Source organism: Amia ocellicauda, chromosome 15 (assembly GCF_036373705.1).
Source record: "Amia ocellicauda isolate fAmiCal2 chromosome 15, fAmiCal2.hap1, whole genome shotgun sequence".
Taxonomy (NCBI): Eukaryota; Metazoa; Chordata; class Actinopteri; order Amiiformes; family Amiidae; genus Amia; species Amia ocellicauda.
Window position 1 is genome coordinate 2,857,265 of NC_089864.1, and position 23,160 is coordinate 2,880,424.

At 42.3% G+C, this 23,160-nt stretch overlaps 1 protein-coding gene and 1 long non-coding RNA gene across 2 annotated transcripts; one reads left to right on the forward strand and one right to left on the reverse strand.

The window, feature by feature from the left end:
• Positions 1-3,431: 3,431 nt before the first annotated feature.
• On the reverse strand, positions 3,432-9,190 carry LOC136771866 (uncharacterized). Its single transcript, XR_010822384.1, has 3 exons — positions 8,884-9,190; positions 6,088-6,239; positions 3,432-5,650 (listed from the first exon to the last, which is right to left on the reverse strand). It is a non-coding gene; the product is annotated as an uncharacterized LOC136771866 (long non-coding RNA).
• A 6,247-nt stretch (positions 9,191-15,437) lies between these two features.
• On the forward strand, positions 15,438-20,337 carry LOC136771309 (CD276 antigen). Its single transcript, XM_066723518.1, has 5 exons — positions 15,438-15,615; positions 16,867-16,919; positions 17,308-17,652; positions 18,236-18,538; positions 18,646-20,337. Exons 2-5 carry the CDS (start codon positions 16,880-16,882, stop codon positions 18,816-18,818), a joined length of 861 nt encoding a protein of 286 aa, XP_066579615.1. The 5' UTR covers positions 15,438-15,615; positions 16,867-16,879; the 3' UTR covers positions 18,819-20,337.
• The last annotated feature ends 2,823 nt before the right edge of the window (positions 20,338-23,160 follow it).

Here is a 23,160-nt window from a genome sequence, read left to right on the forward strand (position 1 = left end):
CTACTTGCCACTCAGTTGTTCCCTCCCATGCATCCACCAGTACACACTGCTATTGGCGCTGGGGAATTTCAGGGACCTGTGCCCATACAACCATCTTGCTGCATGGGGGAATATACACAGTGGGCTGTCAAATCAGTCTAGCTGTCCCATGGTCTACAGCCTGTATCGCCTCCATCTCTAGTCTCCTGCAGAGAGAGAAAGCCTGCTCCCAAGACTCAGTGCCCCCGGCTGTCCTCCTGAATTTTGCCCAACTCGTGTCTTGGTCCTCAAACAGTTCCTTCCAAATAGGCCATATTACATTCATGCCCATGATTCCAGTATCAGCGCTCAATTTATCATCAGACACTATGACTACCCACTTCTCAAGTATCTTAATCCCTCCAACAGGGCATAGCTGAGATAGGGAAGTTGAAGGCCATTCGCAGCCCTCAACTTTAACCGGGGGTTTCTTCCCGTCCGGTGACCTGGTGTTGTCCCAAATATTTCTTAAAGAGCACTTCGCTAAAGAGGGTAACCTGTGAGCCTGTATCCAACTTTCCGACTAAATCGGGCTTAATTATAATAGCGGTAACTTCTGCCTGCCCCCCACCCACGAGCCCTATCATGGCTGGGGACAGGAGTTTAAAGTTGGCTCACTAGCTCGTCGCTGGGGGCAATGTCTCCTAATATGCCCCCCTCGGCCACACTGTGCACAAATCGGGCGGCCCCCTTTATCCCAGGTTAGGGCCGATATCTTCCGACCTCCAATTGGCCCCTCGGGGCCTCCCGGCCCAAGGCCTGCATCCCTGGCGTGGGTTCAATCGGCCACCTCAGCTCTTCCCTCAGTACCTGCCCCAGTTCCAGTATTTGCCTTTGTAATTCCAAGTGTTGGGTCTAGGAGAATGCTTCTTCTCAGGGGCAGTCGAGGACACTGGTTGTGCTGTGGCCTCTTCCTCCTCTCCACTCCACTGTGGCTTCCAACACCCGGGCCTCCTGCAGCACCTGTTGGAAAGTCTGAGAAACATCCCATTGTACCTGCCGCTGTAATTCTGACTTAATAGTCCCGGATGCCAAACCAGAGATAAATTGGTCCCTCAGGGTGTCATCGTCTCTTGCAGACCCGTTGGGCTCTTCCCGGATCCACCTGGAAAAAAGCTCACAAAACTGGAGAGTGAATGCCCCCAAAGTCTCCCCCTTCCCCTGTCTGATATTAAAGAATTGTGTTCGTAACCTCGCTTTTGACACTCGTTCTTGATATAATAAATCTAATGCTGAAAAGACCTGGTCCTTACTTACCCTATCAAAAATCTCCCGTTTAGCGTCAGAGAGGGTCCCAAGGCTCAGTGTGTTTTCTAATTATATTTGCACTTGTAGTATTTTCGATTTTTGGTTGTTAATTTAAACCTTATATTCACTAATTGTTTTTTTTTTCACTAATTGTTTCTTTTCTTTCACTTGTTTTCATTTTACACTAACGCAAGGGACACTGACAACCAATGCGGCGTACCTGTTTCACTGAGCAATGCCCCGCCCTTCACTCACGGCTATCACACCTGTTATAACTAAGCAGAGGATAAAGGCTGCCCTGGCCAGGGGATGGTGGAGTGGTGAGTGCACACGGTTTTGCACGCCAGGAGGGAGAGTGACCACAGGACGGATTGTGGAGGAGAGTATATCGGCTGTGAGGGTGCCAGCCGGTAGACATGAACTCCTCGCAGGGTTGGAGTGGGTCCCTGCAGACTGGGAGCCGTGTATCGAAACACTAAATGCTGGACGCAGCGACTGTGAGAAACCAGAGTGATGATGAGGAGGCAAAAAAAGCAGGTTGTGTGGATTGTTCTCTTCAGGGTTCCCTGGAAGTGGTCAGGCAACAGGAACTCCTCATTCTGCAAGTGGAACACAGACGAACACAACAATTATGCAGGAAAAGAGACCTGTGCTGTTGTGTATCCAGAGGGGAGTAACTCGGAGGGCAATGGTATAATGTTCCTTGCACTGAGAATGACCCTTTCTTCTGCTACCATGGTGAGTTGACCTGAGCTCCTGGGTTAGAGAGGCTGGCTGAGGGTCACCTCACCTCCACCCAGCACCCTTCACCCCACCTCACTGCATCTCAGCCTTCCACACCTCCCTCTCACGCCAACACACTTCATCTCATCACACCTCCACCTTCCTCCCTCCACCCCACTCCTCCTGGACTTATGTCATACCAGCACCTCCTCACCTCCACCTGCTGCTCCCCTCACCTGCCTCCACACATATCAGCTCACTGCACTGCAGCACAGCTGACATCGCCTCACAGTCTCTCTCCTTCATCACTCTCTCCTGCTGGTGCTCACACAGCCCAGTCACTCTGTCCCTCACTGACAGACACACCTCAGAGTGTCGCATGTAGGTGGCAAAAGGTTACATCACTAAGGATGATAATGTGCTGTAACAATGGCTCTGTTGGTCTCCACAGAGAAGTAATGAAGCTGCATTTTCTTGTAGACCTGGATTGTATTTTATGGAGGTTGGGTTTTAATTTGTTCTAAACAGTTTTGATTTTGTTCCTGACTAATCTAATTATATTGAAAATATCAAGCTTAATAATATTGCCTACTATGTAATATTTTAATAATATTGTATTCAGTCATGCATTTATTTTGTGATTACCATGATTACTACACACTACTACTATTACTATTAGCAGTAAAGAACTGTAATAAATCCAATAGAAATGTTCTTATTTTCCGAACTACAGTAAATGCAAATACTAAGCATACACCCTCCATACTGTACTGAATTTAATGTATTTTTCAATAAACATTATTAATAATAATATTACCTTATATTGGTCAGCAACCTTCGTTTGCAGTAATCACGTGGTTTCTGGAAAATTGTTGCCAGACTTCGATACATTGTATCAGTACATTGTGCTTTGCAAGTGTTGGTACTGCACCATGAAGCCTTCTTTGAACGTAACATCAATACTGGTTTGTAGTTTTTCTCATTTATTTCTCTTTTAAGTATATTTAAGTATATTTCTGGACTCATAACTGGAAGGTTGTGGGTTCAAATCCCAGGTTAGGCAGTGCTGTTGTACCCGTGAGCAGGTACTTCACTTGTACAAATGTAAGTCGCCCTGGATAAGAGCGTCAGCTAAATGACAAATAATGTAATATAATGATGTGTGAATTTGATAGTGTGGGAAAATGTTCTCTCACACTCTGCAGTTTTCTTTCTTTTAACAGCTGTAGAGTACTCCACACCCAAGGAGTCCTGGAACACATTACATTTGAATTATTGTAAATCTGTTTATAAAGTTTTTCTATGAGGTATATGTGCCCAAAACAGTCACAAAACTACTAATTTAACTGCAACGGCAAGAGAATGTGATTCAGACACGCACACACATAACTCAGAAGTGCACAGAAACGTTTCACAAAAAAGTCCCTTTTCATGTTTTTCAGTTTTCTTCTGAAATTCTTTTTATTTTTAAAGGGTAAAGTACAAATAATGTGTTTGAGGAATTCAGCATATAATTATGTATTATAATGTTGAATTACTTGACATCTTAAAGCGAACAGCTGTCATACATTATACTGTGCTATGTTACAGGGTACTTAGTCCTGCCTTTGCAGCAAATACAATTCTTCTTTTGTGGTTTGAGAGAGAGATGCTGCTCTGCTCAAACTGCAAGGGCAAATATGTTATTGCAATAAAGAAAGAAAGAAAGAAAGAAACAATATATATATATATACACACACATTTTCAATGATACCACTTCCTCAATTCTCAGAATCAGAGAGCAGAGAACTGAGGCACAGTACATTACTGTGGTTAGCTCTATATCTCTTGCGCTTTCTTTCTTTTGAGCACCAATACAAAACAGTGAGAACACACACACCTGCCCCCCACAGATTACAGCTGAACGGTTACAGTTCCCCTGCTTTTATGCTAGTTGTCTGTCTGTCTGTGTTGCACATTGACTCCACAGGATGGTTGAGGATTGTTACAGAAGGGCCTGTTTCACTCCTGTGCAGACTCCCCCCGCCTGTGTGGAAATTGACAAGACAGACAATGGCAAAGAGGGAGAGAGAGTGGCCCAGCACTGTCTGTCCAGGTCACAGTCAGCAATTAATAGAAAACTAATGCTGGTCAGTCACTTTATTCCCACAACAATGCAAAGGAAGCACAATCCTTACAAGACGACAACAACAAGAACTATAACCCCCTCATGAGGGAGTCTTCAACTGCAACTTGGTCTTGGTTTGGTCAAAAATGTAAAACAGGAATTAATGAAGAAACTCAATAACAACAACAGAATAGAAACACGATGGAGACAATGAGGGCTTCACAGCTGGACCCTGGGGAGTGCAGGGCAGTCCCTGTAGTCAAATGAATTGGGGAAATCAGCAAATTTAAACCAATCACAATGCAGACAGTATTGCTGGTACTCAAAAGCAAAAGCTCAGACTGGTGAGGGAAGAGCATCTTAAGGATCAAGAAGTCTTAAATGAAATACCTGTGTGTCTCTCCTGTCTCTGTGCGGTCTCTGTGCTGCCTCAGAAAGAATGCGGCCACACTACAATAGTTGGGAGCAAGAAGCTATCCAGCCAACCATATAACATTTTGGCAATATTGCAATAAAGTAAAGTTCGGTTCAGGGTCATACTTTTTCTTCACATCATGTTTCTGAGAATCAAAATACAACCAAACCATAACCTCAAACAGATTCCAGAACGAAATGTGTCAGCTGGGTACTTCCAAAGTGTAGAATAGGATGTGCAATAAAATGTAAAGGAGACAAACTATGGGCCCCACACCTTCCTGATGATGAAAAAGAGACAGCCAGTGGCAAACACCAGGCACAATACTGAGATGAAGGCCAAGTGGAATAAGCATGTCTCTCTGCCCCTGGGTCTCTGTGGTGGGCAGGGGGGCAACCCTACTCCATCTACTGCAAAAACATAGAGATGTTAACATCTCAAGTTAAAGACAGTGTTCAAATTGTGTCAGAGGTCTTGGTGAGTCCCCCCTTAACACTTATGGGGGTTCCAGGACCCCCTCAGCCCCCCCTCAATTTAACACTGGTTAAAGACACAATGTCTTCATGATTGAAACCACAGCAGTAATGTTTTCTACATTAAATATAGTATTTTTCAGGGGTCAGAGGTTTCCCCCTGGAGAGACACAGTCCAGTACAGTTGTACTTCACAGCACTATACTGCACTGCACAGCACAGTACTTTGCTCTATTGTGCTGAACTGAACTGTACTATACTGCACTATACTGTACTTTACTGCCTGATCATACCACTGTGGTTACGATCCACGAAGACCAGCTGGGTGGTGTTCCCGAAATGCATCCTCCCCTCCTGCCGGTCGGCGCAGTAGTACAGCGCCAGGTTGCGCTCACTCATAATGTGGAAGCGCAGACTGACTGAGGGGGTCTCCGTCTCCAGAACAGGGACCAGGCTTTCTTCGTTGCCCCAGCTGTACTCAATGACCAGGCGTCCTGTGGCTAAGCTCTTGTGGGCGGTGAGGCAGTGGGGGGCACGTGGGGGCACTGGTCGAACCATGTGGTGCCCTGCTTGTAGCGCACCTCGGAAGGCAGAGTGACCATGTCTCCCGGGTGCACCACCCCTCCTCCGGCCCTGTCCCCCGGGCTGAGCTCGCCACAACCCCATCTGTAACACAAAGGCAGCTGTGGAGGTGAGTGGTTGCTGGGACTGGGACACAGACTTTAGCCAAAGCCTGTCACTACTGTGCTGGGCTGTGGCTTCTGTTGGGGTCCCACTGGTATATTGCAGGGGTGGTAATTAGTTATACATGAAAACTGGATTGATCAACTAATCAGGCAAGTTCAGTTACTGAGGGCTTGGCTGGAATAAACGCCAGAATGCAAAAAATGTTCTTCAACAGTAAAGAGTGGGATACATTGGCTCAGACAGGTAAACAATTACTTCACCAATTTTACAAATTAACCAATTACACAGCTCAGGTTGGAAGGGAAATCAGAAGACAGTGTTGGCCCTGGGGAGTGTCTTGAGCAGTAGCTGGTTTACATTCCCACTAAATTATTGTGACTGTTTTCTCAGTGAAGCTCACAAAGGGACACTAATACTTTACACTAGGTGTCCCGAGTCCTGCTCCTGATGAAGACTGGTGTCACTCCACCCTGAGCTCTTCATGCAGGGCCCTCACACTGGGCTCCTGGACCTGGCGCTGCAGTGTCACCTTGCTTCTGTCCCAACCACGTTGAATTGCTCCAATTATCTGATTAACAGGATGGATGTAACACTATTTTACAGACTGCAAAAATTATGCTTCAGATGATTGAATCTTGAATCAAAACAATGCTTGGTTTGTAAGCAGGAGATTGTAGGTTTGAATCAAAAGCTTTGTCTGGGCTCTTAATCAAAACCAAAAAAACAAGTAAACATAAAACCCTGCCTTTGTGGAAAGAAATTCGGAAAACACTTCACCATGCACTACCACCCCCACCCTCTTCAGAACACACAGGCAGACGTACTATTGTGCTGAATGATTCTAACACAGGAAACAGTGCAATGTTTTGCTATTTGTTTTATTCAAAACAATGGAAATCATCTACTAACCTAACTAAACTAATTAATGATTGCAAATGTGTTCATGTTAAAATAATGACATGGCAATTATATGATGTACATGATTTGGAGCATGTCATAGGGGACAAAATTGCATTCTTTGACACATATGGTCTGTGTGTATATCTTCATGTGTATTTTCAATTATTACACTTTACCATATTTACCATACTATACCACACTACACTTATATGATATATTAACACATTTTACCATGTTATTACCATGTTATGATATTTTTACAAACAATTCAATTATTTTTCATTTTTATGAGTAAATCATGCTTTTGCTATGTTGTTACTATATTTTTACTGATTCCCACAGCATAATTTTACACACAATTCCTGATGCATAGGCCACTGCCCCTAACCAAAAGTCTACTGCTACAACTTTGTTTATCAAATACCAGCTATTCACCTGCACACTCCCATACAATACGTATCCAGTAACATGTCATGCAAAACATACAGGGGCGGTTCTAGAGGCGGGGCCACAGGGGCCCTGGCCCCTGCTGAAATCTGATTGGCCCTTGATTGGCCCCCGTTACATCAATCGTCGACTAGACAAACAGATGCTCATGGTTTATTAGCTCAACTTGATGTTAGTTTCATTGGTGTTCTAGTGACATTCAACAAAGTCCTGGGACAGTCCAAATTGTTGTTCGACATGTTACAGTCCCCCTCACTGGATCTAGCAGCAGCAGTCACTCTTATAAAATCATTGCTGGACACATTAGAGCAATACAGGAGTGAGGCCTATTTTGAGGCTATGTGGAAAGAGGTTGAGGAAATGGCTGTAAAATGTGACCTCAGCTTGGAAAAGACTGAGAAGAGGCAGCCAAAGATGAACACACGATTGTGTGATTACATAATAACTGCACCATCTGGTGAGCGTAGAGTCAATAAAGATGATGGGGAAAGCTTTAAGAGACGTGTACTACACGGTGCTTGATTCAATGGCTGGTGAGTTGCTGGTGAGGTTCTCTAAACCCAACTGCAAAATTATGAAGGGAATTCAAGCACTTCACCCACAAAGTGTTACCTTTTTACAGGAAGAGGCTCTTTTTTCCTTTGCAAAGATTTTTGACTCACATGTTGAGGACTTGTCAAATGAGATGTATCAGATCAAGAGAGTGCTGGATAGGAAAGAGAAAAGTGGAATGCAGAGATTGACCATGCTCCTTGAGTTTGTTGCTTTTCTGGAGCCTTTCAGAGAGGTGTTCCTTGAGCTTTTCAGGCTTTGCAAGATTGCTGTAGTAATACCGGTAAGCAGTGCTTCTTGTGAGAGAAGCTTTTCAGCACTTATTAAAAACCACTTGAGGACAACCATGGGTGATGCCCATTTGAGTCACTTGAGTGTCCTAAGCGTTGAATCCCGACGGGCCAGGTCATTAGATTTGGATGAATTTGTCAGGCGTTTCAGCTCCAAGCATAGCAATCGGAGAATTCTTCTTTTTTGAGGTGTGTGTATGTGTGAATGAGCAAGTGAAAGAAATCGAGTGAGAGAAAGATAAAGAGAGAGAGATGTTTAAGCTGGGAGGTGCAAGTTGTTGCTCCTACTACAGTATGTTAATGCTGCTTTGCATGTTCAAAATTGTTTATCTCATCAAAAAAGGGCTTAAATTGCAATTTGTTTTTCTGACAATGTGAAAAAGATGAGAAATAAGAAACAAATGTTTAGGTAAATATATCCACACTGTGAATTGTATTTGGAAACTGTGTTATGGTAACATACGTACCTGTTAAAATACCTCTTTTTCTGTTCTGAATTTGATGTGCTCTGCTGCACTTTACCTTATTGTGTGATTTATGCTTTGTGTCCTTTATGCACAGTATAAATAAATGAAAAAAAATCATTAAGAACTTTACTGGCACATCTTTTTTTATTAGAGCATTTGAAAAAGGAATGACTGCCGAAGTGTATTTGCACTGTACTGAATAAATTATTTTGTGTGCTTGAATAAACCCTGTACTTGGCCCCTGAATGTAACATGTGGCCCCTTAATGGCCCGTTACAGAAAAGTCCTAGAACCGCCACTGAAAACATATGGTCACATGCAGAAAACGTATCTATAGATGCTTTCAATTAATCTTACGTTTTTTGACATTTTACAAATCGCTGTATTGCATAGGCTAGTGTAAAAACGTGATTTAAAGAGATAGAGAGAGAGAAATTGGGCACTGCATATAGCTCACAGATTACACTAAAGTTTGTTTTTCATAATAATAATAACAATAACAATCTATAACATAATATAAAAATACTATAATTTCATTGATTCTTTTGATACTCACATATTAAAAAGATCAAAATTATTCCAGCAAGCATGATTTATTGGAAGCGCCTGGCAGCCCGTGCTGCTGTGAAGTGTCTATTGTCCTTTTGAAGATAATAATACATAAAACTGTAGAATACGTGGTTGCACTGTCAGGATATGACATAGACAGCTACATATCAACATATAAGGGCAAACAGGATCTAGAATGATTTCAAACTAGGCTGTATAATGTCTGATGGTTTGGTACACAATGCTTGGGTAGTAGGCCTACTGTGATACAATAAAAGTTAATAAGGTTTGAACACATCTCTTTGAAAGCCACAACATATAACATATATATATATATATATATATATATATATATATATATATATATATATATATATATAATGACTTCAAAAGATAAAATAATAAAAACAGGTTAACTACATAAGGAACACCAGTTTGGAAACCTAGATGAATCTATAATTAAAGATCAAATTGTACATGGTATATGCGATCCAGTGTTAAAGAGCAATTGTTGAGAGACCCTGACCTTGGCTGGAGTTAAATTCTTTAGTATTCTAGATGTTTCCAGTGGATTCTGGCAAATATGGTCAGACTATCAGAGTTCTAAATACACACGTTTTAACACACTCTTCAGAAGATTACACTTTCAAAGACTGCCGTTGAGAATATTTATTGCACCCAAAGTGTTTCACAAGAAAATGGCTGAAATAATGGAAGGGATTGGTGCTGTAACAACATACATTTATGATTTGCAAATGCTGAATGGCACTGGACAAATGAACATGAAAAGGGTGTAATGAAAGCATGTTTGACTAAACCTCCAGTTTAAGTATTTTGACAACTGCAAGCCAATTAACACTGGATGCATCTCAAAAGGATTTAGGATTAGCCTTGCTACAAGACAATGCACCCAGAGTACTCACTAACACAGAGCAAAGGAATGCTTAAATTGAAAAAAGGGATGTTGCCTGTAGTTTTTGGCTGTGAAAGATTCCATCAGTATGTTTATGGCAGGAACAGAGATTCAGAGATTCCTACTGAGACTACAGAAATACCAGTATGAGTTGAAGCATATCCCAAGAAAACAAATGTGGGTTGCGATGCTCTGCAAAGAGGGTGGTGGATTCTTATTCTGGATTCTCTGAAATGGGCCTACTGAGGGAAACAACACGGTTATCTTAATGAAGTCTGCATTCACAAGACATGGAATACCGGATACTGTACTCTCTGACAATAGGCCACCCTATGTAAGTAAAAATATTAAAGATTTTGCTGATCAGTGGTGGTTTAAGCTGATCACCTCAAGCCCCTTTTACCCTCAGTCTAATGGACAAGCAGAGAAAACTGTAGAAACAATCAAGAACCTGCTAAGGAAAGCGAATGTAGATAATCAAGATTTTTTTCTAGCACTATTGGCATACAGAAATACACCTAGAGGAGCAGGGCTACAGTCAACTGCTCAGCTGAAAACAAACAAAACAATGATGCACAATTATTGCCAGCTATGAAAGAGGGAGAAAGGGTGAGAGTTCGCAAGGAAAAATCAGGGAATCAGCCTAAGTAGTAAGAAAAGAAAACACACAGTAAAGGCAGAGACAGTGTCCATTTGTGTCGCTCTCTGTACACGGCGTGTTTATAGGGGACTGGCTGATAGACGTGTCGCGCACCAGAGCAGCGTTGCCAAACCTTTCCCAAATCCACATCATATTAAACATCACTACCGGGACTCAAGAGACAAATGCAATGAAATACAATAATTATGTCAGTTATTTTGCTTTCAAAGGGACATCCTCACCCCGCCCCTCGCTCTCTGTGGCGTCATCAGCGGCAGTGGTTTGATGTTGGTGTATCTTCAGTGCTCAGCAGCGCAGAGAAGAGATCAGAGATAGCAGAGCGGCCTGCGTGCATGCAAAGCAGCAATAATGAGTGACAGGACGAAAGGAAGTGAGAGAGGCGCAAAGACACAAAGTAAAAACTGCCAAATAGAAAACATGGCGGAGCGGGAAAGAGAGAAAAGAACGAAGATCAAGCCGAAGACACGAAAAGACGACATAGGGCGAAAGACGACGACATAAAAAGACGTGGTTTGGCGGTCGTGGAGACTTGGTCGACTGTGAGTGACTTGTCCATCATGTCTTATTATTTCCATGGGAGGGTGACCGGGTCGTTGAAACAGAACCTCTCTCGGACCCGGACTCTTAGCGCTCCAGAAAGCGCAGCGACGCGCAACAGGGCAGCAATGTCTTGCTGTGGGAGAAAGGCAGCGCTGACAGCTGTCATGTAGTCGTCAAGGTCAGGAAATGAAAAGCCTGCACACGCAGCGTTTCTGTCCACAGATGTGTCCCTGTATTGGACATCTGTACCAGCTGCGTCACAGAGACCCAGGAGACACTCAAATGGGGCAGTCCCCATGCAAGCAAGATTCACCTTCAGAACATAATGCCAATCAAACATTACATCTAATGACTGCATAGAATTATTATTATTATTATTATTATTATTATTATTATTATTATTATTATTATTATCATCGTCATTATTTTATTATAAACTGTAGTGATTCTGCAAGAAAACTGTGCAGTTATGAATAAGTTCTTAATAACGAATCACTATCAACCAATTAATCGATTCATCAATCAATCAATCATTATTTGGTATAGCACCAAGTTCAACGTTACCACAGTTTACAACAACACAATATTGTGATTAATACAAACTGTAAGAGTAAACCATTCGGGTAGGATGGCGGACTGCATAGTAGACAACTGATCATGAAGTAAAGAAAACATAACCTCAATAATAATAATAATACAAAACAATCCTCCTCACCATCCTGCAAGAGAACACGTACAGCCTAATAAAACTCCGGGACAGGTGATTTAGCAGCGAGGCAGGATACTGCGTTTTACCGCACTACACCACAATGCACTTTACCATACTTTTACCACACTACACTTTAGCTTTACATTTCATCCCGTGTTCACCCGGCCCGCCCTACACGTCACACAGGTGTGTGTTCTCAGTGTTCCAGAATCCGGATTCCCTTGACAATCACACGAACGCATTGCGATTGAGGCTGGAGCGCCCTCTGCTGCACACAGGCGTGCTTGTTATGAAGTTTTGTTCTCTTTCTCGCCGTCTGTCTCCCCCTGTGTATCTGCTTTACACACACTTAAAGCAGACTGCAGTATATGAATTGAGTTCATAAGTACATATTTCCCATGAGGGTGTATTCCTGCTAATGTAATGTATTGTAACGTCCTAACCCCCGAGTGCTGTCCTTCACTGGACACTGTTCAGCGCGGTTGCGCATTGACTTGTTCCTAATGTGCATATTGTCTTCCCATCACCCCCCGGGGTGCACCTTTCCTTATTTTACAAGTTATGGTGTTGTTGTTGTTGTTGTTGTGTGGGGATGCCAGTTATGTGGGTAGGAATAGGGAATATTATATTTGAGTTATTTTACTATGTGTATGCTCACTGTCTGTGTTGTCTGTGTACCCTAAATTGTGTGCTCGCTCCAAGAGTGACCCCTCCTCCTTTAATGCTCCTGAGTAGTATTTATAAGTCTTGTAGTGTTTATAACCACAGTTGTAAGTGCCTAACAGCCGGGTCAGAGCAATACATCTGTGTTAAAACTACGTACTGCTCACGGACGAAGAACGTCACAGTATATTATTATTATTATTATTATTATTATACAGTCTTTATTGGAGAAGAGGCTGGCACAGTGCCACCAGCAAATTGAGGGGCATTGTATTCATTAAGAGCATGTGATATCCTAGTTTATGTTTAGGTCAGAAACACACACATACATATATACACACACACACATACATATGTATACACATATGCACACTCACCTACAAAATTACTAGCACCATTGACAAAGATGTGAAAAAAGGCTGTATACAATAAAATAATATGTAGAAAGTTATTGTTTATAACTTTCATTTAAATCATGGTTTGGTTATAGCTAAATTCCGAAGTGCACGTAGTTCACCCCCCCATATGGGTGTATGGGTCCAATCAGTGGTGAAGTCAAAAATGTGTTGCATAGTGGTGACTGTCAGATCAGATCAACTGCTCACTGAATGGATTAGGAAGACCCGTCACTCAAACCTAGTGGACCAATGGAGCCCCCCCTATAAGCCCCGCCCCCACGATGAAGCATTGCCAAATCTCGTAAAAAAAGCAAAAGCGAAAGCAAAGACAGTGCTCTCGCTATAACATTATTACATTTATTTAATTTTTGCTTTTGATAAAATTATTTTTGTTTACAATTGTATACATTTTGCTTTCGATTTTTTTTTATTTTTGATCCAAACATCAATTTGTTTACAATATTTTTTTATTTTGAATGTATGTCTTATGGCCCTAATTTGAGCCCAGAGACCAGGGCCAGTACACAGTGAGGGACTCCAGCGCTGACTGCACCATCAGCACCTTCTCTGTGTCTGACGGGGTGAGCTAGGAGGTCACAGTTCAGCACTTACCCTGCTGTTCAGATATCTTGATCAGACTATACCTGTAGATCTTAAAGTCTTCCTGTCTCATTTTTCCCCTTTCCTTTCCTTTCCTTTCCTTTCCCAGGAGGGGCGAATGGCACTGAGAGTGATCCTCACCCTGGTCCCCATAGCCATGGCCACACTGGTACAGGTGTGGAACATGAAGACTAAACGGTCATCTCACAGTGAGCGGGGTGACATGGGGAAGCGAAGAGCCCAAACTGAGAGGTACGTAACACCGTAGTGTTTGAACATTCTTACTTTAAGACTTTATAATTCTATTTCCTATTGAATCATGTTTCAGGATTTAGTACTTTCTTACTCTTAGTGCACATATGTGTTTAACTTCCATGTGTGATTAATTTAAGCGAGCAGCAGTTTTGCTAAAGAAAGGCTTAGATTGAATGATTTTGCAGAGTGTATGATTAGTAGAGAAACTTGTATACCAGGTGGGGTAAATTTAAAAAGACTCTCTTACTCACTCGACTCTACCCTACACTACCCTGCACAACTCGTACTCTTGTTTCTCTGGAGTTTAATTTCTCACCATCCAGGCTCCAGCCAATCAGGAGCCTGCACCATTCATTAGCTCAGCATGCACGCTTCAGATAGTATAACCTCAATACATACATATTTTTGGTGCATCAAAAGGTGAACCCTGGAACATTCTGTAACTAACACCAAAAACATATTTTTAGAAATGATTGTGCAGATTCCTTACAGAACCCAACATCTCATACTTTATTTCAATCATTTTCAATTATTTCACACTGCTGTGGTTTCAAAGGTTTCTTAGCCAAGTCCACCACAGCAACCATGAGTTTTACGTGGGGCTGCAGTACCCTACATATTAGGAAACCACATTAATGCATCGTAGAGCCACAATGTTTAGGTGACTTAACCACAACTGCATGCAAGTTACAAAGATGATGTTCATTAAAAGAAAATACAGGTTATATATTGTAGATCAGCATTATGAAAAATTGTATTTTAACATGGTTTATTGATTTTGAATAATACATTACATGGCCTATGGTGGGTTAGAGAGGTTCAATTCCCAATTTGTTGTCTGTGTTGTATGGTTATAAAGTATGCTGTCCAGTTGCATTGTCTTTTCTTTAAACCTCTCTCTCTCTCTCTCTCTCTCTCTCTCTCCAGTGTGTCTCCCAATCCCCTCCACTCCTGTCTCTGTGGGGGACTCTGTCACTCTGCCCTGTAATGCATCAGCCTACAGTGGGACTCCTGAGGACAAGATCTACATTAAATGGCAGACAACTAGCCAGCGAGTCTTTAAAGTTCAGCTATGGCCAGTTGTTCCCCAGCCAAGGGGTTCGAGAACAGAACCAACAGAACCAAGAACCCGCTGCAGAGGATCAGACGGGGACTTCTGCAGTGTACTGGGTTAGACAATAAGCTCACTGTATCCCAGTAGCTGTGATTGACAGGAGGAATGTTTCTGTCACATTGAAAAAGAAAGAGAAATACAGGAGACACTTCGAAATGTAAATGCGCACTAAGAAATGTAAATAGCAAAGCAGTAAAAGGGAATAAATAAATGAATGTTGAAATAAATTAATAATTAAATGTTGACATAAATACAGAAATAAATAAATAAATAAGTACGCTACAGGAATAAAAAGATAAACATCAATGTATTTATTTATTAATTAGAACATTATTTATTTATTAGAACATTTATTTATTCATTAATGTATTTATTTAGGTCTTATTTTCTCTTGTGTATTTATTTTAATTGTGGCATTAATAGTCCTATATACTAATGGTGCCTATACATGCAGTAGGTCTGGGTGGTCTGGGTGGTGGCTGGCTGATCTCACAATGGTGAGCCGGATTCCCATGGCGCTTCAGGGCATTCATCTATTGGGATATCCAGTGTTTTAACTTTTCTAATTATTTAAGCCCCTTTTAATACTTGTAATACTTGCAATCCCTCTGTGCTTTTACTTCCTAATTTTTAAAAATAAATACATTGGTATTTGAATCTCTACTTCCATGTTTTCATTGATTTGTAATCGCAGAGCAGTAAAAGCAGGTGTCTCCAGTGGCGTGCTGGGTAAACCCAATTCCCAGGCCTCAGCTCCGGATGCTTGTTACTGCCGGGGTGGATCACTTTGTGACGGTATCCCGTCAGGCGGTGCGACAGTGTTGCTGCCCAGATACAGGAGCGCAGTTTCGATTTAGCTCCCACTGCATGTGCCTTGTCTGTTTGGGTGAGACAATACTTTTTTGTTTGTTTTACCTTGTCTTATTACACACTGTGTGTTTAAGGGGGTCATGAGTCACATAAAGCGGACAATATTCCACACTTGTCCAATTCCAATTGTCATATTATGCGTTACTGTTGTCAGCAACTAAATTCATTATTATTATTATTATTATTATTATTATTATTATTATTATTAGCAGAAGCCGTAGTAGTACTAGTAGTATAATAAAACTAATATTTTTAAATATTATTTGTATTATTGTATTTAGGGTCGGTCGAGTTAAATGCGATGTACAGAAAAGCGATCATCTGAGAGATCCGTATTGCAGGAACCTCACAATGAAAGAAACAAACAAACACAATTATAAAATTGACAACAATCTGTAAAATGTAGGAATGACTGCAAATATACATAAACGTGTCGCAACAGTTCAGCCTGAATGTTTCTCTTTGTCCACCATTTCCTGAGAGACAGTTGTGCTGTGAAGACGACGGAGAGGAGACTTATTATTACACATGTACCGTTATTAATCATCCGTGTGGCTTATGGGTCTCTGAAGGGATGCTGTTTGGTAACTTTTCTTGAGGATTTAAAACAAATTATTATATTTGAAATGCCTTTTCTTTCTCCAAGGCGACTTCCGTAAAAAACAGGAATTAGCTACGGTGACGTGTTGTGCAGAGCGTTTATTAATGGCACCGGTAGTACATGCTACATTCCTCCATAACGGACTACGCGAGCCCTGGTATTATTATTGAGGAGGGGAGCCTCACCCCACCCTCACGATCTCCCCGTACATCTTCAATGTTCAACACAGACACAATTTATATGGCCTATACACTTTACACACACAGCCAGCACCTGCAGCTGAGTCTCCTAAACCCCTCTCACTTCCCCGGGCAACCAGTTTAAGCCCTGGTACATTGCTGTGCCCTCCTCTCCATACTCTTTCACCCTGCAAAGGTTAACAAACAAATAATACAAAATAAAAGAATCTCTTTAATTTTGCGATGTTATGCCCCCGATGAAGAGTTCACACATGAGTTCTTTCCTCTCCACCTCGAAGATCTCCCAGAAGTCTTTGAGCACACCATGCATTATCATCACCATATTATTATAGCGAGTAGACCCTATGTGTTTTATTTTGTGCTGTATTGAAATTGTGTGCTTGTGAAAGAACATCATGTACATCACATGTACCCCCAATTCTTAACCATTATTCTGATTAACTCCCCATAATCTTTCTGTCTGCAGATCTGTCTCTATAATGGTCAGATGGAATCTCATGTCTGGAATTGTCTTGGCAGGTAGGGGCCCACATTAAAACAGAAAAAAACATTTTAAGATGGTTTCTTTAATTACAATAATACATGACATGGCGTGATGATTATCGTTGCTGCTGCCCGTGTCCGCGTGGAAGAACATGCAAACTTCTCTGGGCACTCCAGTTTCCTCCCACCGTCCAAAGACATGTGGTTTGGGTTGATTGGTTACTCTTAATTGCCGTGTGTGTGTTGTCTAATGATGGCTTCCCCACGATAAGTGGTTTCAAAGATGGATGGATATGACATGTGTAATGGTGAGTTAGGGAGGTGTATTTAAGATTACTTCTGTCTTTGTGTTGTGTGGATATGAAGTGGGCTGTCCAGTTGCATTGTCTGCTCTTTAAACCTCTCTCTCTCTTTGTCCCTCCAGTGTGTCTCCCAGTCCCCTCCACTCCTGTCTCTGTGTCGGTCTCAGTGGGGGCCTCTGTCACTTTGCCCTGTAATGGATCAGCCTACAGAGGTACTCCAGAGGACCAGCTCTATATTAAGTGGCAGACAAATATCCAGAGAGTCTATGAGTTCACTTATGGGCAGTTGTTCCCTGGGCCTGGGTTTGAGAACAGAACCGAGATTCCCCTGGAGAGGATCAGACAGGGGGACTTCTCTCTGAGCCTCCAGCACACCTCCTTCTCTGACCAGGAACACTATGAGTGTTACTGTGAGTGCAAAGGCACAGACATTCAGTTTCTGGGACCTGTGGACCTCAGTGTTACTGGTACAGCTCTCTTTGTTCTTTATATTTATATTTCTCTCTTTATTATTATTTTTTTCTCATCAGATGCTTGTGACCAGGGGCATGTGTAGCAAGTGGCCATGTCCCCCTGAAATTTGATTGACCACCCCAGTAGTCCCCTTCTCATCACTCCAAGTTTCTGACCAAAGTAAAACAAATAAAATGTTTGCTCTGTCTGCACTGACTTTCAGTGACAGGCACTGGGATTATAACAAAATTTTGAACCACTACTCAAAAACTACAAACCTGTCTTGAATTTATTATCATCAATAATACATTATTATTATTATTATTGTTATTATTATTCGGCACTTATTTTTTCTTAACTTATAAACATGACTGCTGTCACATTGAGGGGTGTAGTTGGGTATTTTATATCATTTTAGCTGGAGGGTAAAAGTATTTATTTAATTTGGCCCCAGGGCTCTTGCACAGTCAATGAGTGGTTCAGTCCTGGACCAGGAGTGATATGTAGTGTGTTTGTATGCATGTGTGTGTCAGTGTTTATCTGTGTGTGAGAACCCCTGCTGATCCTGACACTGTCCTGTGTCTCTGTCCCTCTCAGCTCACAGTGACTCCCTCTCCCTGCGGTCTGGAGCCGCCCTCTCCCTCCGCCTGTTCACTGCAGAGCCAGTGGAGGTGCTGTTTGCTGCTGCAGGAGAGGGAGCCTCTGTCTCAGTGTGCGCTGTGGAGAGGGGCGCAGCGAGCCGCCCTGGCCCCGGGTACGAGCACAGAGTGTCAGTGCAGAGCGGCTCTCTGACCCTGCGCTCACTCACAGCAGCTGACCAGGGAAACTACACAGTGAGGGAGTCTGGGACCAACCGAACCATCAGCACCGTGTCTGTCACTGTTAATGTTACTGTGGGAGGTGAGGCTGTGGGACCACCATTCATTATGTCCCCTGCTGTTAAATGACCTTAATCAACCTGTCCCCGTAGATCCTAAACTCTGTCTCTTTTTCTTAACCTGTTCCAGAGAGTGGCCTTGCAGGATGGGCCATCGCTCTGATAGTGATCCTCACCCTGGTCTTCATAGCCATCACTACACTGCTGTGGAAAATGAAGACTAAATGTTCATCTCTTTGTGAGCAAGGTGACAGGGTTACACAGGGACCTGGGGAAATGGAGAGCCTTCACAGTGAGGATTAATAGCGTGAGAGTAAATACAGTCCATGTTTTGAAGATCTCCACACTGATGGACACAGCTGTGAGAGGACCTTAGTGCCAGAGTGGGGTGCTGGGCAGGGTTAGGCTCTGGTCGTGAAGAGTTCCACTGCAGCAGAGTTTATAGATCACCCCTCCAACCATCAGCTACTAAAGACTAGGAACATTCCACTCCTCCCTTTAGTATAATAGTAGTAGTAATTGTTGTAGTAGTAGTAGTGGTTATGGAAGTACTGTGCTGTAGAGAGCTGTGTAGGTGTAAACTCACATCCTCCCAGGAACACAATCAGTGACTTCAGTGACTCTGCTGCACAGCTCACTGGCTGACTGTGTGACATTGATGGGGTCCCAGTCTGTGATACCCACTGGCTGGGGGCTGCAGGAAGTCCCCTGGCCCATCTGCTCTGCTTCATCACTGTCTCTCTGGTCTGCTCGCTCACTCACACTAATCGCACAACACTGCAGATCCTCTAACTGACTCCGTAACTCTCGGGGGCTTTTATAATCAATAATCATGTTACTAACAGATGAATGATGTAATAGTGTGTGTATATGTAGCTATGAGGTCTAGAAGTTATAATTTCATTATATTTCAGTGTGTGTGTGTGTGTGTCAAGTATGCTTTATCTGAAACTAACATTATTTATATATATGACTGTGGGGTGCAGAGTTATTACAAAAATAACACAAATAAAACGTGAGTTTCCAAAATCAAAACTAACATGTTTAACATTGCAGAATAAATCGACTTTCCGTCTTTCCTGATTTGCTCACAAAAACACTCAGTTTTCAATAATTCTCCCACTCCAATTCTGCTAGCAGCATGTCACCATGCTCTAATATACCCTCCCCAGTTGGGTGACCCCCAAACCCCCAATCACCACTCCCTGGCTGTACCACCCCGGAAATGGGGGGAGCTACATAATGCCAAAACCCCCAAACACACAACCATATCCTTTCCTAACTCGACACAACAACAACCCCACATATACACACACACACATTTACACAGAGAGACAGACAAACTGTCCTACTGGAACATACATACTGTGCACACTACAGGTCCCAGGATTGCTACTCTCTCTCTCTCTCTCTCTCTCTCTCTCTCTCTCTCTATAGAGAGAGAGAGAGAGAGAGAGAGAGAGAGTTATATATATATATGCTCTGTTACACTCACTGTCATTGTGAGAGGTCATTTCATTTAAATCTTCAGGAGCTGATCTGGAATCATTATTTAATTGTTAAGGGTTTTATTAAGCATTAATCATTACGAAGTTTGCATTCATCTGTAAGTCTTTGGGTCCATCTAGTGGCTGCTTGAAGTACTGTTTGAAGTATTATTCTTGCTGTTTATTTTGTTGTTACAAGACATTAAGTAAATAACAAATTCCATAAACAGTTTGGTGTGAAAGAACAAGATACTGAACGACACACTAAAACCGGCAACTAAGTAATATACAAAGTCTGCTTTAATAAATCAGAAAATCAGTGATATTAGTTTCAACACCTGGTGGCAGTGTCTCTATTAACTGCACTACAACCTTAGTCACCGTCCTCCCTTTTCAGGGTGGAGGAGGGGGGGGATTTCACAAAACCACTGAAGCAAAAGCCTACTACTAAATCAACATTTTCCAATTGAAGTATTCAGGCTCATAACAAACATAGTACGAAACTGTACAAAACTTATTATTCTGTTTTTTTATGCTTTATTTTACAGTTGTGTTGTTTTTATTGTAATTGAATTGTAATATTAACTTTTTCACTAGTCTAAAATCAAATTCTAGTTTAACTGTGAAATGCTTTTTAGAGGTTTGATCTGTTTCTCCATGAATGCTGATCAGAATCTAGATGTCTTGAAGGCTATTACATTTTGAGTTCAGACACCCAAATCGTTACCAAGTGTGTATGTGTGTGAATGAAAGAGTAGTCAAATGAACAAAGGGATGCCAGCAGTACCAGGGCTTAGGAAACACAGCCGCTAAACTAGCCCTCAGATTGACCGTATTATCATCTGCTGAGACCTTTCCTGCACAGGGGTCGATGTCTGGTGTCTGTGGGAGTTAAACTGATTTAAGGAGAGAAAAACAAACAAACCCTTAAGTGAACAGTAGAGAGTCTGGGTTGAACTCATCAGACATCACTGTGGGTGAATAAACTGATTAAAATAAGACAACAACATCACTTCCACTCCCTTCTTCACACACCCCTCCTTCAGTGCTATTGATTATGGCCACCTGCCCACAGCTCAGATTGCAGGGGGAGATGTGTTGGGACTGAGGTGGAGAGATTAATTTGAGAGTTCCGCCTACCACCGCTGCAGCTCTGATCGCAGAGTCCCAGAGATCAGCTGCACAGGAGCAAAGTGTGGTCTGACAGCCTGCTAACAGCACGAGGGAGGAAGAGGTGATGGAGATGGAGAAAGAGCGGACAGATCGCCTCTCACAGGTGTGGGCTGCAGCAGCAGGGTGTCAAACGAATATCACAGGGGAGACAGACACAGACAGAGCGTCTTCACACTGTCACACAGGAAAAGACAGACAGCCCCGAGTCATGTCACGTGTAATAATGGCAGCACTGTGGAGTATTGGTTAGAGCTCTGGATTCATGACTGGTTGCGGGTTCAAATCCCGGGTGGGGCAGTGCTGGTGTACCCCTGAGCAGGTACTTCACTTAGATTGCTCCAGTGAAATGCCCAGCTGTATGGGTACAATGTAAGTTGCCCTGGATAAGAGCGTCAACTAAATGACAAAAATAATAATAATGTGATCCCACGTGACATGCATGGTGTTCAATTAGACCATAACATTTCTTATAGTTCAACATTTCATTTCTATAAAACAACACTAGAATTAACACGTGATTAATAAACAGGAAAAAACAGACAGCCCCGAGTCATGTCATGTGCGCTGCATGTGTGAGAGACCGTGCTGCACTGAGAGAGTGAGATTTGTCACCAACACTGGCACTGAGAAATACATCTCCATCTGGGAATCTCCATGATGGTATTTCTTCTTCTACATTTACAAATGTTAAAGAGTGATGGACCAGCGCTGGAGACCCTGTTGTACTGGACTGGAGCTCTCCAAAACAGGTCTGGAGCCCTGTACTCTATTGTACCCTAAAAACAGAAATATTTGGACTTCAGTGAAAAGAGGGGCCCTTAACTGAACTTCATGTACTTTCATGTGTTGCCCCTCCCATGTCTTTAGTGAAATGGTGACCCCTTTTTTGTTTACCACAGCTTGCCTTTTTGACAGTTGGAGAAAACCACAGACTGTACAGATCAGCTCCTTCCCTGCATAGTCAGCTGAGACTTGTTGACAGTTGCTGTCTGACAGTACCTCGTGGATCTCCAGCCCTGGTCAAACAGAGAGGAATTAATAGTTCACCACTTTCACTTAAGGGTCGATTAGATGTGAAAGCATTGGGAAATCCAAACGCCAATCAGAGAAGCAGGTGGGCGTTTTGGCAGAGTCAGTCAGTCAGATGAAAACACCTGAATGGACGTATATATAAGCCGCTTAATTGCCAGCTTAATAAAGCTTGTGCACGGTCACTTCATTTACTTGGGTTACTTCATTGACACCCTACCCGCGTTCTGCGTGGTGGCCAGTACACACGGTATATCGGAGTGCTCTTATGATGTGATACCGTGATTAATTTCAGAGTAAGTACATATGTCTTTGTTTCGCACTTCCATTCTCTTGCGTTTAGAATCATGGCGGATGTCTAAAGTGGCGTACTTCAAGTCTCCGTCTTCCTCCTGTAATAATAATAATAATAATAATAATAATAATAATAATAATAATAATAATAACATAACGACTGCAATAGTATCACAGCTACACGTTTGGTCGTTTCCAAGGCGATTTTTAACAAGTTTAACATTTTATATAGATTTTATATCTTACGTTACTTCCTATATGCATTCCCCCTCTGAAACAAAAACAGTGGTTGTAATCGAAACCACCCTACTATATACTGCATAAGTACATACATGCTACATACTGATTTTCTGACTAATACAGTATGCAGTATGAAGATTCATGATTCTGTGTACTATATATGGGATGTGACCCCACGTGACATGCATGGCGTTCAATAAAATCAATAAAACCATAACATTTCTTATAGTTTAACATTTCGTTTCTACAAAACAACACTAGAATTAACGCGTGATTAATAAACTTTACCATGCAGTTACATCTGAATTCCCGAGAGCTTCCACATCGGTAGATTTGACCGAACGTGTGTCATTGATGGGGATGCAGCATTCACTGTAGTGAGCTCTGGTTGTGAACGGCATATTTTGCCCATCCGGTTACTT

What these genes read in the sequence shown, in the direction of transcription:
- LOC136771309 (XM_066723518.1), top strand. Translation starts at nt 16,880, where the DNA reads ATGGTCAGATGGAATCTCATGTCTGGAATTGTCTTGGCAG. An exon ending in GTCTGGAATTGTCTTGGCAG is followed by an intron (nt 16,920 to 17,307) that starts GTAGGGGCCCAC and finishes TTGTCCCTCCAG; the next exon opens with TGTGTCTCCCAGTCCCCTCC. An exon ending in TGTTAATGTTACTGTGGGAG is followed by an intron (nt 18,539 to 18,645) that starts GTGAGGCTGTGG and finishes AACCTGTTCCAG; the next exon opens with AGAGTGGCCTTGCAGGATGG.